General features: G+C 40.1%; 1 protein-coding gene across 1 annotated transcript in view; it reads right to left on the reverse strand.

Moving 5' to 3' along the window:
• Positions 1-10019: 10019 nt before the first annotated feature.
• The window catches only part of LINGO2 (leucine rich repeat and Ig domain containing 2), a 792006-nt gene continuing 783236 nt past the window's right edge, over positions 10020-18789 (reverse strand). Inside the window, 3 exon segments of the mRNA XM_047700796.1 lie at positions 10020-11735; positions 11766-15119; positions 15121-16907. Of these exon segments, the coding sequence (XP_047556752.1) occupies positions 15051-15119; positions 15121-16872 (1821 nt within the window). The 5' untranslated portion in view covers positions 16873-16907 and the 3' untranslated portion in view covers positions 10020-11735; positions 11766-15050.

The raw sequence follows: 18789 nt of genomic DNA on the forward strand, positions 1-18789 counted from the left end.
CCGAATGAGGCCAGCCCATCTCAGTGTTTCATTTAACCCAAGATTTATCTTGCTTCCATTAAAACATTGAACTTCTGTAGAAGAGACAAAGGTAATTTCCTATAAAAAGCAATGGGGTTTCCTCTACCGGTGGGTGGCACAACTTTTGTTTCTTTCCTTTTCCTTTTTCTCCCCTCCCTTCGCCTCCCCTCCCTTCCCCTTTTCTCTCCTCCCCTCCCCTCTTCTCTTTTCTGTACTTCTGTTTTCTTTGGTTTACATAACCAACTTCCCCAAAGACGTTTCATTACCATGGGGGCAGAAGATGTTTGAAGATGAGGAGCAATAATATTTTTCCCTGTGTTGGATGCGATCACTAACACGGGATTGTAACTTCAGAGGAACCAAAGTGCTCCTTTGCCCATTAAGGCAGTCAAGCTTTTTTTGTTTGTTTGTTTTTTTAAAGATTTCATTTATTCATTTGACAGAGATCACAAGTAGGCAGAGAGGTAGGCAGAGAGAGAGGGGGAAACAGGCTCCATGCTGAGCAGAGAGCCTGATGCAGGGCTTGATGCCAGGACCCTAGGATCATGACCCGAGCCGAAGGCAGAGGCTTTGACCCACAGAGCCACCTAGCCTCCCCAAGGCAGTCAAGCTTGTAGAAGCAGGCAGCAGGGTATGCTGCACTACCATTTCAGTCAATTCCAAATTACAATAGCATTTTCAGAGCATCTCTCGTTAGATCCACATTAGTAGAAAGAGAGTTCACCGGGATGGATGTTGTTACAAAGAACATCAGGGAAGGGATAAGGGATCTGATCCAGGGGAGCTGCAGGGGGTGGGGGTGGGGTGCAAAAGATTTGTTTCAAATCTCAACTGAAAGCCAAGGGAGCTCAGGAAGCGGAATACGTTACAGGGCAGCAATGATCGTCAGAGGCCTCCTTGTGAAATGACCAAAGTTTTGTTCTACTTATGAGAGTTTCAGAGTTGGGGGAAGAGTGGTGGAACGGAAAGAAGATTTTGGAATTGGCGTCGGGTGAAAATCCTATGAAACAAGAAAGAAAGGGCCCACCTCTCGGACTTCGAGGAAGATGAATGAGCTTTTTTGGGTCAAGTTCCAGGTATGTGGCAGACACCAGGGAATTGGTATCTAGTATTTCCTCTCATTTTTGGTTCTGCAAATTTCTCCGAGGACCAGTCGACTGGGCTGGGAGTAACTTTCTTTAAGAAAATGAACTTTTGAAGATGTAGCCCCCGTCATGCTCGCTACCGAGGATTTTCTCAGAGCCCTTCGCTGAGGTCCTGACTGAGAGAGTAGGTAGGTTTGTGCTTTGGGAGCTGTGTTGTTGCCTCATCACAAGAGGTCCTGAAATACATCATGGAGAGAAGGAGCAGGGAGAAGAGGAGGAAGGGGGTGGGGGAGCAGAAGGGAATTACAGTAATAACAATGAAAGATGGTAAATTGCTATTTTAAAACCTAGCTCATCACTTGGGAAAGACCAAAAGGAATGATAAAATGATAGTAACTGTGCTTTGGAAAGATGGGAATGTAAGATTTTTTCCTCCAATCTCTTTATTTGCCCACTTTTCTATAGTAAGCAAGTATAGACTACTTTTATAATTAGGAAAAATAGAACCCTTATGAATTACCTCCGTGTCCTATGTCTTGTCCTGGACCTTTGAACGAGTGACATTTGAGGAGGCTCGCTAACTAATGGTCAGATGAACACAAGGAGAATGGGGGCGGAGCTAAGAAACCATTGGTGGCCTTGACGCCTTTAGTGCTCACAAGAGGCAAAGGTCATGGTGTTTCCTACAAGGGTGTCTAGCCTAGTAAACACAAGTCTAATCTTTGAGAAAGTAAAATTGTTTCATAGGAAGATTTTACTCTTTTCCTCTGACGTCTTTTCGATTTCTGGAAATTTTTTTATTCCAGTAGGGACAAAGTCCTTGCAGCCCAGCTTCAGACTCAGTGTTTGGTTCACTGGGAACATCAGAGAACATGAGGATATTGACAGATGTTGGCTGATCACCCTGAGCCTGGCCCCTTGCTTCTTAATATCTGCAAACCCAGCAGGAACAGCCTCAGGAGGACAGGTGGGCATCTGAGCAGTTTTCAGTTTGGGGACCTCTCTTCTTCAAAAGCACAGTTGGCATTTCTACATTTTATTCACCAGGACTCTTCAGGTCAAGCAGATGGTCACGGCAAATGCTGTTGTGCTGGTTCATACATGAGCACTTTGATTACCTTTTCCACACTAAAATAACTATGGAGAACAAGCAACTAGCCCATAACTTGGCTCCCATGGGTGAGCCAATCTCATCCGGAGGATGGTGCAGGTGACTCAGAGTGTGAGTAAATTTTGGATCATGAGGTGAATATTGTCCTATCTTTTTCCTTGACAGGGACTCTGTATAAGGCTTTTTTTAGTAGATGGAGACAGAGTCACAGTCAAAATAGAACTTGAAGTGTTTGAAAGGACCATCAGACAGGGATGGGTATTCCAGAAAGAAGTTAACCAATGGTATTGAATAAGAAGGAAATTTAAGAGGTTAAGTTTTTTGAGAAACGGTAATAGAACTCTGGGGGTATTGTGAGAAATCAGAAGCTCTTTGAAAACTTGGGTGCTGTAGAATGAAACGTCATATGTAATTGCAGAAAATTACTAGGCCAGAGTCTTAAAGAGTCTAGGAGTAGTAAAGGAAGTGAAACAAGGACAGGAATCTTAGCTAGTTGTTGAAATCCTTTTTCAATGCATCTTGGCTTTTTATATCAACTTTTCTAACTTGTCTTCCTAATATTATATACCACCTCTCATGCTCATGACCAAGAAAGATGATGTAGCATTTTGATGAATGTGCAGAAATCAACTTCTATGGACTGAATTGTGCTCCCCCCCACCAAAATCACATGTTGAAGCCCTAACCCCAATGTGTTTGTATTTGGAGGTAGGATTTCTAGGAGGAAATTAAGGTTAATTGAGGTCACCCAAGTGGGGCCCTAATCTGATAGGATTGGTGGACTTTATGAAAAGAAGAAAAGAAACTATCTCCCTCTCTCCATGTGCATGCCCCAGGGAAAGGCAGGTTGCATGAGGACACGGTGAGAAAGTAGCCTTCTACAACCCAAGGAAAGTGCTCTCACCACACTGACGCTGCCAACATCTTGATCTGGGACTTCCCAGCTTCCAGAACTGTGAGAAAGAAATTTATTGTTTAAACCACCCAATCTATAGTATTTTGTTGTGGCAACCCAAACTCAGATACCAATGTGGTTTTGGATTTTTTTGGTGGGGGGCAGGGGCAAGGAGGAGTTACTCTAAATTATTATGCCAGAGATTTTTTCTTTTTAAATCAAGCTCAGTTATTTACACCTAATTTTTTAGAGTTTTCTTACTGATGGAAAATGACCAGGAGATATTATTTTTATTACTTGAAGTAACATTTTGCACTGGGGAAAAAAAAAAAAAGAAATGATGTTACTGTGTAACCTGAAAGGTCTTCCTTTGTACCTGTTTGTCTTGGGTAATTCCACAGTCCGCCTTGTATTGCAGATCCCTGACAATGGGGTCTTCCTGATTTCTTTCAGTTCTAAATCTTGAATAATTTTATTTGATCCTTTCCCAACTATATATGAAAAAAGAATTGAGCAATACTGATGAATATAGAAGGCTAAGCTTCGTTATCATATGATTAATAGCAAAACACTACTAATGAAACATTAAAAGATGAAGAATAAATGCTACTTTAGAACATTCAAAAACCAAATACAAATTTTTTAGGAAATTATTTTATTTTTGTGTCTCAACAGATGAAATTCATAACCTTGTTTTCTGATAAGACAATTCAAACATACAAATCAATTACAACAATGTGCTTATCAGCTTCCCCCCTCCCACTTCTTTATTTTAAAGCAACTGACAGTTATGAAGGACACCAGGACAATAGGGCTTAGCTAAACAGTATGGCAATTAAAAAAACGGCCCTCTAAGAAAATAATTACAATAGTTGTTGAAAAGGATTTGTCCTTTGAGCAAAACAGACTTCATTAAAAGAATCATCATGAAATGAGGAGGATTATAGCTTCCCTTCCACTGAAAGGGAAAAGGGGATGTATGTTAAAACAATGGTACAGAAAGCTGGGGAGTCAGACTGAAAACAACAGAAAGCCCTAGGCAACAAATTTCTCCAATAAAATGCATCCCCTTGAAGATATCCATTCAAACTCTTGAATCATGTTGAAATAAATAATTGTTCCCCTACCCCCAGCACCTGGAAGTGAATCATTTTATTATCCTTTGTTAACATTAGTTTAATAATTTTCCCAAGCCAACAACTCTCAAAAGAGAGTGGGGTTTGTGATAAATCTTGTAAAGGTTGTATTAAAATTAAACCAAGCCAATTGATGGCCTTTAGATTCTGCTTGTAAAGGGAGTTGATACGACTTGGCAGACCTGGGACTCCCAGGGGCAGAGGGGTTCGTACTCAATAACTTTATCCAGCCAACTCTAAATCCTGTAGCACCTTTGTAATAGGCCCCCAATTCTACATACCATCCCCTCATGCTTTCATGGTAAGCCTCACAGCACCCTTGTGAGGTAGGTAGTGTTATGGTCCTTTTGAGAGATAGGGATGCAGAGACGTTAAGTAGCCTGTTCGTAAAGAAACGTGAATCCAGGGACAGAGCCCTGGGGACTCTTACCCCAGATCCTTGTTTTTTCAGTACTTAACTATTCTGACTCCCTGAGAGTGGATCATTAAAGCAGGTAGGTCCTTGAAGCCAGATTAGTATCTGGCTAGTTGGACACTAAGGCCCATCTCTAAGCCACATGATTTGGATGAAAGAATGAGAAGTAGGTTGTGATCACCTTGGACATCAAAGCAGTTAAAGTGGAGAAATGCAGGAATAAAGTTTGGACCACAATTTGATAATGACTTTATTCATCGATGTGCTGTTGAGTTACTATGATAAGGAATACTCAGTAGATGTTGCATGATTAAATGGATGACTTGGATGGATGAATGAATGAATGAGATTGTGCTTGGATAAATGGAAAATTAAAATTTCTACATATTTTAAAACAGAAGCTGGAGAAATCTGATTTGCAATTTCTAATCAAGGATAAAAAGGAAAGAGTTAAGTAGATTCCTGAATTTCCTGTGGGCATGTATTTGAGCTAATATTGGCAGCATTCAAAAAGATATAAACATATAGACATTTAAAGTAATTTTTAATAAGGAATTTGTGTACTTATTGATTTGGAACCTGAACTACAAAGACCAGTATTAGAGGCAGTGATACATACATAAACATGATCTATTTTCCTTTGAAGTAAAATTATCTTGTATATACCTATTTTCTCATTCCATTCACTTGAAAAGCTTCTGCTATCCAGTTCTTAACAAACGCTGTTCTTAAAATATATTGAACTAAAACAATGAACTACTCTTCTCTTGACTAACCAGTTACTTTCTGTTTCTGTGAACGCAATTTTTTTTTTTTTTTTTAACACCAGAAGACTCAGGATTGGAAAGTGCTTCCATGTATTGAAACCAGCAGTACCATGGAAGGATCTTGAGACCACAGAAGCAGAGGCAACCGATCCTGCAGGTGTTGCTAAGATAGAAGAGCTTTTACGAATCAAGATGGCGGAGCTGGCTGGGTGGTCAGTTTGCATCGCACATTTGTCCTGGGCTCCAGTGAATTCATTTCCAGGAGGATGTTTGTTTTACATTGAGGCTTCAGAAACTCTGGATGCCATGGTATGGATCTGTGTGTGTGTGTTCAAGGAAGTGTTTAACTTTCATGAGAGCCCTGACTGTATACAGCAGCTATAGTCTATTCATCTTTTGTACATCTGGCTAATAGCCTGGGGCTAACGGAATAGACTGACTGTAGGGAATTGCCTCTGTGCTCTGGTACTAGCATGCTTGAGCTTGAATATGACAGGTCATGATGCAGTTAGAAAAGGCTCATATAAATGCCACCTCTGCACCAGAAGTGGGGGAGGGAAGTCTGGTAAATATATGTATTTCTGAATGTGACAATGAACCAAATTAGTCACTATATTCAATGTAGATTTCACTTTTGCAATCACATATAAGATTTGGGTCTACCAAGCAAAGAGGTAACCTGTAGAGGAGTATTTTGGTTTTTAATGGAGACTCTGCTTGGATTTTCATCTCTCAGACCCCGACTCCTTAGTGATTGAGTTCTCTTCTTAGTTTTCCTAATTAGAGGCCAAGTAGAACAGTGAGAATCCTCAGATATGATACATGTTTTCCGTCTGCCTTTTATTATTTCTCTAGATGGTTCTTAGTTATAGGTGTGTGTATCTGGCAGTAAAAATGCCTGTACTACTTAGATTTACTGACATGTCCCAACATTCTGACTTACCTGGTTCAGAATATTATTGAATGAGACAATGCCTATGTAGCTATACCAATAGATTTCCTTCTCAGTCCGCATTTTTTGATAGAAGGTTATAATTTTTGCCTTTTATTGTTTATAAAGTTTATAAGGGTTGATGAAAAGCACCATGGTGACCAACCCTAGAAGCCAGTGTTTTTAGGATTTCCACAGTCACTGGCAGAGTTTCTAGGTGAATTTCTCTAGAAATTCCACTGAGGTTTCCTCCTCAGCTTGGCTTCATGCCACATTAATCTTCATGTCCTAGGTTTTAGTTCTGAAAATGAAGTAATTAAGAAAAGAATACCAGGTTCTATAATAAACTTATCCGCCTTACAAGGAGTAGGTAGGAACTCAAAATATTTATTTCGACTATATTAAATGACACAGAGAAATTTAACAGCAAGCCCGCTGGTGCAGTATGCTCAAAACTGAGGAAGGGGGTGGGTGGGGGGTGGGTGGGAGAAATTCAGAAGCAAAAAAAATTACGATGGGCTTCCAAATGTACAAAGCAGCACGTGGCCAGTGTGTCTTTTGTAAGTAGAGCCCAAAGACAGGCCAAGTTAAAAGTACGTTTAGCTTTCATTAAAAAATCTGACTTAGTGATTTTACCTTCTTCCCACTTAAAGAACAAGTGCTGAAGTACTAGAACCTTCTTCCTGATCAGTGTGTTTAGTGGCCAACCCAACTTGTGATGTTGGCAGAGGGGTATACTCAACACATTTGAAATTCCCTTCAGGGATCACCTACTTTAGTCGTGTGAGTTTAATAGTATAAAATGAAAGTCACACTATCAGAGATGGGACTCTTACCAAGCAGCTCTGGCATTACTAGAGAATCTTCAGGGAGAAGGAAATCCCTCTCTGGCAGCAAGCTCTTCATTTTGCAATTAAAGAAGCCAGCAGTCTGAGAATTCAAGTGTTTGCTGCTGAGTAGATGTGAATCCTGGGCTTTCTTGTCCTTTATCAAGACCTCCTGTCAGCTTGGTGCCTCCTCCTCCACTTACTCCTTCTTCCTTGGAAAGCATCTAATAAGCCATCAGGGAGGAAGATGGTATCATGGGATGACAGCTCCCTGAGCATGGCTGCCTGAAGCCCATTCCCGTCAGGACCAAAAGCGAAGAGAGAGCACCTTCATGTTCAGCAGAAAGATGGCACAAGTGAAGTTTCTATATTTTTAATTCTTTCACTTTTTAGCACTAGATAGTCTTCTCTTCTCCTTGTTACCAATTTGCCTGAAGATGAGTGATCTTTTAAAAAATTTGTTGTGCCTTCCTCTCTTAGAGGGTGTCCTTAGAGGATGTCAAGACATCCTTGAATCACTGATAGTTGGCTGAGTGAAAAGTAACTGAAAAACTAGATGTTACGTGTATGGCTGGTTGGATCCTTTGTGCCTGAAGTCATGTCCATTACTTGCTCATGTAAGCAAGTCAAATGAATTTGGGATAATTTTTCAAGTGTACAGGATTTATCTTCACTGAAATAGATTATCTTTATAGTGGGTTAATATTACATAGATTTGGATAGCCGGCAGATCCAACCATGGCCCCTTGGTAATTTTGCGTAAAAAGAACCTAATAGCTTGTCCTCTGATTTCTGCTCTGAGTGGTCTCGACCTACCCTGGCATTAGAATCAGATTCCACTGGATTAGCATCTGCCTTGACCGAAGATTATTAGATTATTTGATCTAGTAACAGTGCTAAAGATATATAAGCAACCTCATGTTTCCGGTAAGGCTCATAGAAACTGTCTCTCTCAATAAGGAAATATTTTCTGATGTATGACTCCAGTCACGTTTTATTACATTTCATTACTTAATAATATCCCAGTGGATTTAACTGAGATGTCAGATGCTTAAGCCCTTTACATCTGTAAAGAAAACATGTTTTCTTAACTTATTTTACATACTAATAAAATAAGTTAACTTGGTTTTACATGTTAAACATGCGCACAAAATGAATTAATAATAGTCAATCAGACACAAACCTAAACTGAAATACTTTTGTCATTAGCACTAATTTTTTGAGAACAAAAACAAACTATCAGGCATTTAAAACAAAAACAAAAACAAAAACAAGTTCTGTAGGTTGTTTCATCTTCCAATCATAGGATGTTCCCAGAATAAGATTTTGATTAAAAAAATCAAAGAAAAGCACAGACACACATTCTGGTTTTTTTTTGGGGGGGGGGTTCCCTCTTTCTCAAGCATATCAGTCTTTAAAACAGTTACATTTTAAACACTTAAAAAATCAAACCACCCTCTCCCACATATTTATATATGTATATATAAACAATAGTTTTTAAATTATGACTTGGGGGATTCCAAACTGTATGGAGAAAAAATAAGACAATTGACTTGCATATCAAGCAACCCATGTGTGTAATACACCTGATTTTATAACTACGGAGGAAAAGAGTATGTTTTCTTCCAAATAGCCTCTAAACAAAGTTTGTGGCTCAGTTCCCATCTCTGGCTATCACATATGTTTGTATATGAGTCAGTGCCTTGCTAAACATATATCATTATAAATAACGTGAGAAGTTTTTTGGCAAGTTTGAGTTAATCTCCTTCTTAATCATTACTTGTTGATTATGTGCTATTGTAGATTGTACTGATTATATTGTAGTGGAGATTAAAGATATTAAAGCAATTTAGAATAGGAGGTGTGTACCAAAATGAAGAAAGTTAACATGGCAACCAAATTTCTGGATTTTTTTTTCTTGGTCCTGTAGAGTAGACATAAAATCTTTGACCCATTTTCAGCACAGAAGGTTATCTTTTGAACTTTACTGGAACTAATACAGTTAACCGATTTAACAGAATGTAAATGTGCATTTCTGTTGTCTTCTTAATGGCTATTTTGCATATTAAAGGTAAAGCCTTCCTTAAAATATGCAGTATCCTCTTGATTATGCCAGCTCTTTTCTCATTCTGCTGAGGCTATAAATAAAGCTTCTATTTAGGGCTGGCATTATATCAACCCACCTGCTTCTAGAAGAGAGGGAAAAAAATCAGAATCACTCCACCTGCACAGTGCTGTCAGCTTGTGATTATGTGAACGGTAAGTCTTAACTTTTAAAGTGTTATGTGAGATAGGATGGAGCTTTTTTTTTTTTTTTTTTAAAAAGCCATTTCCAGTTTAACAATTACCCTAAAACTTCTGAGTATCAATGAAAGCAGACTTATCCTCAAAGAGAGCATTCATTGATGAGGTGTGACAGCGGCAGGGAGATGACACTGCAGAGGAGGGCAGAGCTGGAGAATGAGAGATCATTTTAATTGTGGTCTCAGGAAAGGAGGCGGGAACGTGGGGGATACCAAAGCTTTCCGCTCTGTGGGCTGTCTCAGGGGACTTTGTAGTCCCAGCTCTCTTCCTCCTTCCCACCCAGGATCTTCTCCGGGGAGATGGGGGTGGGAGAGGGAAAAGTGGCATTAAAGACCTTGGCCAACTGAGATGGGAAGTCTGAGGCACATTCAAGGGTATCTTGATCAGATTCCCATATTTTGAAAGAGGAACATCAGTTCCAGGCCTGTTTTAGAAAAATAAACCTTTGACAAGCCTCTTAATTATATATATTTGCTGCAAACATTTTATCATAGGCCAAGCTAACACAAGGTAAGCAGTTTTCATTCTTTTTTTTTTTGAGAAATACAGCCACATTTACTGCTCCCAAAACAGATGAACCAATTTCAGATTTGAAAACCTGTCATTGTTGATTTAAACCATAGTTGACTTGGCTAAACCTTGCAAATCTAGACTTTTATTGCCTTTAGGCCCAGTTTTTATTATATGACTTAGGTAAATAATGTAACAAATCAGCTAGCATTTTGATCTTGTAGACTTCAGTTGTGAAGTCGCCACACTTTAACTACAGTAAGAATGAGAGTGTTCTCTTGGGAATGGCTTTTGAAGGAGCTGAGGGGACAGTAAGAGAGAGATTCATCAAGTGTTTGCCAAAATATCAGGAAGCACCGTCTGGTGCCTAAACAATGCATGTAATTCTGAAATTAGCAAGTCAGATAATATTTCAGTCCTCCAGGCTTCCTGCACACAAGGGCAAAGTAACTCAAACTCCTCAATCAGAAAGTATCAAGGATTCTACAAAAAAGGACAGAGCTCCCCAAGCCGTTGGTGGGAAATCCATGCAAATAACCAGGTACAGGATGTACACGTCCAATGGGGACTGTTGCTAGATCCCAGTCCTAGTAATAAAGAATTATGTATCTTTACCTAAGGACCAAATAGAATGAATGGGCTTTGGCCCCAAAGATTTTTGATACTAGTTTCACATGCCACAAAATCCATTTGGAATAGATCGTGTGAGTTACATAAAGGTGACCGGGACATGGGAAATAGAGATAACACAGAAACTAAATTTAAAGAAGAACATAATTTAGGATTCTTTCTCAGAAGACCGTAACTGTAAATTTTAGCAACAGAGGAAATGGAATTAAAATGGATCCAAGTATCTCTCTCTAACCTTTCTTTAAACCCTCGATAATGTCTTTTTGTCAAGTCTTAGCCTTCTATGCTGAAAATGATGTATTTTTTTTCTTTCCTAGAAAACCTCAAGAGATATTACATGTTGCTGAACAGCTTCTGAGCACAGTCCCTGAAGTTAAAACCAATGTTTTGACCCAGAGATGAAGGGAGAACCTGGAAGGGTAAGTTAATTTACATGGGACTGTACTCAATTTTTCTTCTCCAAGATCACATCCTCTCTTTTGTACGTTCTAAAATATAAATATATTTGTTCCTACTTGAGTCATGGAAAGTGACAAAAGTCAGGTGTCAATGCAGGTGAGATTTAAATAATCCTTTTTCTAAAAAAGTCATAGAAGATTATGTAACTCCTGGGCTTCTCTGAGAACTGAGGAGAGCAAAATATTTGACAGAACAACGAAAAAAGAATCCACCCTTGACTCTGTAGAGCAAATCCTGAATGCCTTCATACTACTGGGGAGTTGGTGGTGAGAAGCAAAATTTCTGAGAAGCTTGAGCAAACCTAGAAATCTGACCCAAGTCCTCAGGAACCAGGATTTGTAAATCTTGGCAATTCTTGGTTTACATTTTCAGATTATGAGAATATTTGAAAAGCTCGTAACTATAAATGCAGTGCAAATGAAATGAGGTTTAAATAAGTGAGTACTAAGAGAATTTGGACAAGTAGAAATCCCTCACCACGAACACAATAAGCCAGATTGGTGAGTTACTTTATTCTGGTAATATGCATTGCAGACATGGATCAATTCTCTCAGACTATTAGGGTTCTAGTTAGAGAATTTGTTCTTCTAGAGATTTAATACCTGGAGAAAATAAAATTTATTTGAAAATGATATAGACACACACTACACACACACACACACACACACACACACACACACACACACACACAACTGAACTGGTCAACCTAGAACTAAGTGCTGAGCCAAACAACTGTATTTCTTCTTGCAGCACTTTAAGACAAATCCTCTAGGAAGAGGCTGACTCAGGGCTACTTAGGAGAGAATTTGGCCCGTGTGCTCTCAGAGCTGTTATTCTCTACCTTGGTCTACTTTGCTCTAATCAAGAGGTAATTTAAAGCCATAAGGGAAAATTCCTTATGTGTAACTCCATACTAAGCCCTAGAGCTAGTTAACGGAACCCACGTTCAGAGCTTTACAGATATACAAAGAAACCCAAGATCTGCACCGCTAGTGAGAATGGAGAAAATTAAGTAGCTATTGAATTAACAATAAAAGCATTACTGTGATGTTTCTGGCAGAAAGTAGTGAATTCTCCAAGAAATATCTGGCCAATAGATTCTTATGACCTGATCACGTTTGCAGGTGGTATATTTTATTATCTGTTGGACCCCAATTCAAATAGTAGTTTTGCTCTTAGTGGTAACACTGGTTTAGGAATACTTTGGAAGAGCACAACTTTAGTTCACTGTCGACCAAACTGGGTTTGTCGGAACTCCAGTTTTTCAAAATGTTAATAGTTATATCAGAAAAGGAAAAGCTTTGCACTCAAATAAATTATAGAGAAACCCTAAGGTGAGCAATATTAAACAGAATTCTTTTTTCTAGGACTTGCAGAGAATTCATTAGGCTCATGTATATTTAAACGTCAAGAGGTGGTTAAAGAATGCAGCATTTTCCCAATTTAGTAGTCTATCCCATCTTTCTTTTGGAAGAGTGCTTGCTGATATCTTAAATACCTGTTGTTCCACAGATCAGAGCGTGGAAGTCCCTAAAAGAGTGAAGTCTCACTTCTTCTAATGGAATAACCACAAAATCTTTTCACTTAATCTTTTTGTGGATGGGTTCATTTGAACTCCGTTTCATTTACTAAGCTGCTTTTGGTCAATTTTAATTTAACAGAAAAGAACAGCTACAGTCACAAAGCCCTTTTATTAATTGCTCGATGTTTTCTCTTGTTGGACAATGAGTTGCAAATACAACAGTGCAAAATGAAGATGAAGTATTTTCTATTAAGTTGTGGAAGACTAGCCCTCCACTTTCTCTTTTCAGTTTGAAAGACCCCATTCCACCTGCACATGGGAAATAGGAGTTACAGAAAAGTCTTGATTTGTAATATTGGATATGTAATATGAAGTAATTTCCAAAAGTGGAAAATGAATTTCTAAAAGATCTATGATAGTCATTAGGAAAGTCAAATGAAAAATGACTATAGAGGCAATGCTTCAATCTTTCTGTCTCATTTCCACCCTTTATTAAGGGAGAAAGGGGTTTAACTATGCTACTATCCAATCGGCAAAACGATTTCTGGACCTGTCACTTTTTTATTGGGGTCAATTTAATTTTATTGAAGCTCCTCAAAATTTCAAATGATAAAAAAAAAAAAAGCCAGCTTTTTGAAAGTCAAACCCCCAGGTGGTATGTCAAGAAACAAACCTAAGAAACTTCCCACTCATCTGTCCAAAAGGGGGCTCACTTTCAGGTCCCTCTCAAATGTATAAAGAATGGACATTTCCTATCTGTCCTTTGCTGATTAAATAGATCACATTTCAGGAATCCGCTCTGCATTCAGTGCTTTCTCAGATATGAATATATGCCTTGAAAGCCATTCACTGAACATTTAGCCAAACGGAATTATGTCTCATTTGAACCAGATCACTGGTGGTAGGGGCAGGATGCCATCAACAAACAAACAAACAAACAAACACTATCATGTTTTAACTTTGAGTAACAGTCATTAATACAAACTGAACTGGACAGAGATCCTTGGGTCAGAGGGGTCAAAGTACCTGCACAATTTAACCCATTTGTAGGACTCTCGAGCCTGGTTTTTCCCTCTACTCCCTATAGAGTAGAGGGAAAAACCAGTGCTTTTTAATTAACCTTATTTCTCCTCACCTCTTTAAAAATGAGACGGATTCCTCTTGTGTACACAAGACAATTCTCAAGCTAAAAGGAAGTAGGGAAAAGCCCTGAAGTTACCCATTCAAGGTAATACTGTATGTACAGTACATATCTGAATGGAAAACATCAGCGTGGTAGCTGGTTACTTCCTGTGACTGCAGCAGTCCAGGCTTCAGACAGCTATCACTGTAACAGATCCTCAGCTGCTTGTCTGGGTCACCCTGGTTTGTGCTGGCATCGGAGGAGAACTCCTTATCCACAGAGCTTTTGAACATCCGAATCCTTGATCTCTGCTACAAGGTCAGTATTACCCTATGAGTATAGATAACAACTACGTGCTCTTTCTATTAACCCATTAGCAGCAACTGATGAAAGGAAAACCAAGTTGTGTTTAAACGGATAATCTTCCTCACAAACACCTACTTTGCCTTTTACAGGTACAACTAAGTGGCACACAACCTTCTGGAGAACCCGAGGGCTTTGTTACAGTAAACTGGTCCAGGGTGATATCACAAGTATAAAAAATATTCCATTCTGTATCAAAACTAGGCACATGCCTTTATTTATAGTAACAGAAGTTAACAGAGTTGAGCAGTTTTGCCTTGGGCCCTATTTCTTGGCATCCTATATCAGACAAACGCATGGTCCCACAACTCTCCGCCCATAACTCCAGGGATCTAGTCTCGGGGTCATCTCTATGGAAAGGAAGGTGAAATCACACTTGGATCTATAGTGGTGAGTAACTAAAAGCACAACCTCTCATTCATATTGCTTTAAAACATATACAGCATATATGTTTCAAAAAAAAAGAGTAAAGAATATATTGATTTCATTGTGGTGCTGAACCAACAATATGGTATGATGCAAGGCTTTAACAAATGAGAATCATAGATACAAATTTTTCCGTAGAGTATGTTTTTGACAAATGTGTCTTTTTAATATGTAAATCCTACATTGTAGGTTGTTCCTTGTTTTTTTCTTTTGTTTTTGCCATGGTAGAAAATGTGGAGTAACTGTCCATGAGCATGAGCCAAAGGTTCAGGTTCATTACTGAGATCCCCAGAATGCCGATATTTGCAATGCAAACAATTAGTATCCCACTGTGAAGGGCTCCGGCACGTGTCTGCCTGCCTCCCTCTAGGTGGAGAGTCTCCATGAGAAGTCCTCCTGCTCCATGGACCCTGCTTTGCTACAGGGCAGCTGCAGGAGTCCACCTTCTAACCTAGTCATGATTGTGCCAGCTGTCTCACTGGTGACCAACACCGGCCCAGAATCAACAGCGTGAGTGCTAGACCCTCAGATCATTTTCATGTTGAACCTTCTGGGTCCAGCCACCTCCCCTTCCACAACAGCACCATTGTTTTTTTCGGGGCACATACTCGAGGTCAATGCTGTTTTTATGCTTGCCTTTCCCTCGGCTCCACACAAAAAGGAGGAGAAAACAAAATAAAACCACTCCCAGGAATGTGAAACAGCCCATGGCCGTAGACACCAGTATTGTTTTGAGGTCCAGGGAGAAAGTGTTGGCATTGGTGCCGTTGGACATGGTGTCGTTGGAGTCTGTCATGTACATAGGGGTCCTGTTGGCATAAAGGAAGCGGTCTGAGGTGAAGCCTTTCACCGTTAAAGAGGCCGTATAGGTGTCGTTCCCCGCCGCGTTGCTGGCGATGCAAACGTACATCCCGCTGTCTTGATCCTGGGCAAAGCGGATTTCCAAGGTGCCGTCACCCAACACGGTGGCTCTTCCGTTGGACTTGGCAGTGATAAAACGCCTCCGCGGCGTCACCCAGGAAATGACAGGCTGAGGGTCTCCGTCCGCGCTGCATTCGAGTTGGACCGTCTGCCCTTCGTCCACTAGCAGATGCTGCAGCTTCTTTTCACGGATTTTGGGTTTTTTGCAGGTAAAGTAAAAAGAAAGGGCAGTGCTGTGGAAATCCTTGAACGATCTCTCGCGGATGGTGTCGGGGCCGGCACACATGGGCTGCTGGCCCCCGAACTGCAGCGTGGGGTGCCGCTGCAGGATCCACAGGAGACGGCAGTCGCAGGCCAGAGGGTTGTTGTTGATGCTCAGGACCTCCAAAGCCCTAGGGGAGGAGAAGACGTTCTCTTCCAAAGTCTCCAGTAGATTCTGAGACACATTGAGCACACGGAGGAAGCGGAGCCCTTGGAAGGAGTGAGGCTCAATGGTGCGGAGCTGGGCGCCCACTATGTGAAGCTCCTGAAGGCGGATCAGGTCCGAGAACATGCCGGCTTCGATGGCGCTGATGGGATTGTAGGAGAGGTTGAGGTGGGTCAGATACACCAAGTGTTTAAAGGCGAGGAAGGGGACTGTGGACAGGTTGGTATTGGTGATGGAGAGGGATGTGAGGTTGAGACCATAGAGGCTATTGGCAGGCATCATATCCAGTAATGGCCAATAGTCGATCTCCAGATGTTTCAGGTGGAACAGTCGTTTAAAGGCATACACGGGCATAGTGTTGATATTGAGATGCTTCAGATGCAGGCTAATGAGGCTGCGGAGGTGGGAAAGGGCTTCTGTTGGTACTGCCGTGAGGTTGCATTTCTCCAGGGTGAGCTGTTCCAAGCTAAGCAGTCCGCTGAAAGCCCTGTGTGATATATAAACCAAATCGTTGTCCCCCACCTCTAGAGACTTCAGGTTGTGCAGGTCCTGGAACATGTAGTCCAGTAAAATGACAATCTTATTCTCACTAATGTCCAGCTTGGTGAGGTTGGATAGCCCCGTGAAGACCCCTAAGGGGACCAGTTTCAGGCGGTTACCTTTGAGGCGGAGGGAACGAAGGTTAAAGAGATTGTTAAAAGCTCCGGGCTCCACATTGGCGATGATGTTGTCACTCAAATCTATCTCCTCCAGCAGAGGATAGGATATGAACTCTTCAGGGTTGACACTCTTCAGCCTGTTCTTGCTGAGGTCCAAGATTTTGGTCTCAATGGGTATGCCCTCGGGGATGGCGATCAGCCGCCTTCTGTGGCAGCTTACGGATTTGTTCTGGGCAGAGCACTCACAGCGAGCAGGGCAGCCAATGGTGGATCCCATGAAGAGTAACACCACAGCCAGACCCAGGAATGGCTGCCAACATGATATGGCCGTGTGAAGCATGACTCCACCTCTTAGTCTACACCTTGGTCACGGGCCTGTAGGAGAAGGCAGGAAGAGAAGTTGAGTTAGGATATGGATAGGTAGGGGTGCCTGGGTGGCTCAGTCATTAAGTGTCTGTCTGCCTTCGGCTCATGTCATGGTCCCAGGATCGTGGGATCAAACCCCGCATCCTACTTCCTGCTCGGCGGAAAGCCTACTTCTCCCTCTCCTACTCCCCCTGCTTGTGTTCCCTCTCATGCTTTGTCTCTCTCTGTCAAATAAATAAGTAAAATATTAAAAAAAAAAAAAAAGGGACATCAGTAAGATAGCAAGTGCCACAGAAATGACCATGGATTGGGAATCACACTGATCTGGGATTACACCCGAGAGCTGCCCTTAATAGCCACATGGGGTAAGTTGTTATGCCTCCCTTTATGTTGTTTTTCTTGGCTGTAAAAGGAGGATGGCAGTAATAGCATCCCAGAATTAGGATGATGTCAATATTTAACAATTATAAAGAGACTACTGCACTGCCTGGCACAGAGCGTGAGGCACAACAACACACCTTTCACAAAAGGCTCTATTTTGAAGTCACACTCAAGCAAAAGAGGTCGGTGGCTAAGAGGAAACATTCAGTTTGAATCAGTGTCTACATCTCTAATGCTGGGATATCATCCTCTGCTCAAAATGAAGCTAAGAGAAGCTTCATTTGATATCAGGCTCTTAGGTTCAAAGTACAAACAAAGTTACATTGAATACAAGAGGCTGAGGCTTCATTTCCTTCATGTATAAGCTTTCTACTAAAAACTGCCAGTTAGAAGGTATACATCCTTCAGAATTCGGTTAAGTCTTCTTTTATGCCTTCATAAATTTTCTCATTAAATTTATGCCTTCATAAATTTTCTTTTTTGAGGAAAGCATAAAAATCCTCAAAATCCTTGTATGCTTTGTGTTTATTATAGGAAAGAGACAGAATGAAAGCACCATAATGGCTTATGATGATGAAAATGCTTTAAGAGTCATAATTTTAAGAAAAAAAATTTTTAAATAATAAATGAACTATCCTTTCATATTCACATTCAAACCCAGTGAACATCTTAAACTGAACGTAAATAGGTATCAGATTATACTGGAGAGGAGTATGCTTTAACAGTAGAGAGGCAGACCCTGGACTTACTGTTCAACTGAATAGTAAGATGGTTATTCTTGAGCTTGGCTTCTCTACATGAGATCCTGAGGGGAACACTTGATCCACAAACACCATATTTTACACAAGTCTCATTAGTGTAAAACAGTATTTTCAGATAAAAAGGTATTTGATCAACTTTGGTATTCACTGGTAAAAGAGCCATTGAAAGTACAATTCTCCATTCACAGTGTTTACATATATGTCTCTATGTCCATGTAAAGCTATGTCTACATCTAAATAAATATATCCATAAAAACATAACTAGGATCAAACCTAATGGTGAATCACTAGAGAAGTGCCCCTGAATGAACAAGGCAAAGATTCAGACAGTGCTCCAAAATCCATTATTTAGGAACATAGGGGTTGGTATTATTAAAAAGGACATGGTAAAACTAAGCATTATTTGTAGATCAAACTATTGTTTAAAGTACCTGAAAAATGATTAGAATAGGAGAATAAATTAACATGGTACAAAACATTTAAATAATATCTTAAAAAATGATTAGTCACAGGATCTCAGAAAAAAATTAAATTCTTTAGAATAAATTTAATAAAAAATACACAGAATATGACAAACAGCCCTTAAGAGAACAAAACTTAAAAAAAAGAGACATAATAGATTCAATATTATAATGACATTGTTTTTCAAATTCAAATATATCTCTGATCTATGTATATATTGAGAAATTCAAAATTTCTTTCTTTGAAAGAAGATAAATATGAGAGTAACCAGAAATTAAACAGTAGTA

The sequence above is a fragment of the Lutra lutra genome, chromosome 13 (assembly GCF_902655055.1).
Source record: "Lutra lutra chromosome 13, mLutLut1.2, whole genome shotgun sequence".
Taxonomy (NCBI): domain Eukaryota; kingdom Metazoa; phylum Chordata; class Mammalia; order Carnivora; family Mustelidae; genus Lutra; species Lutra lutra.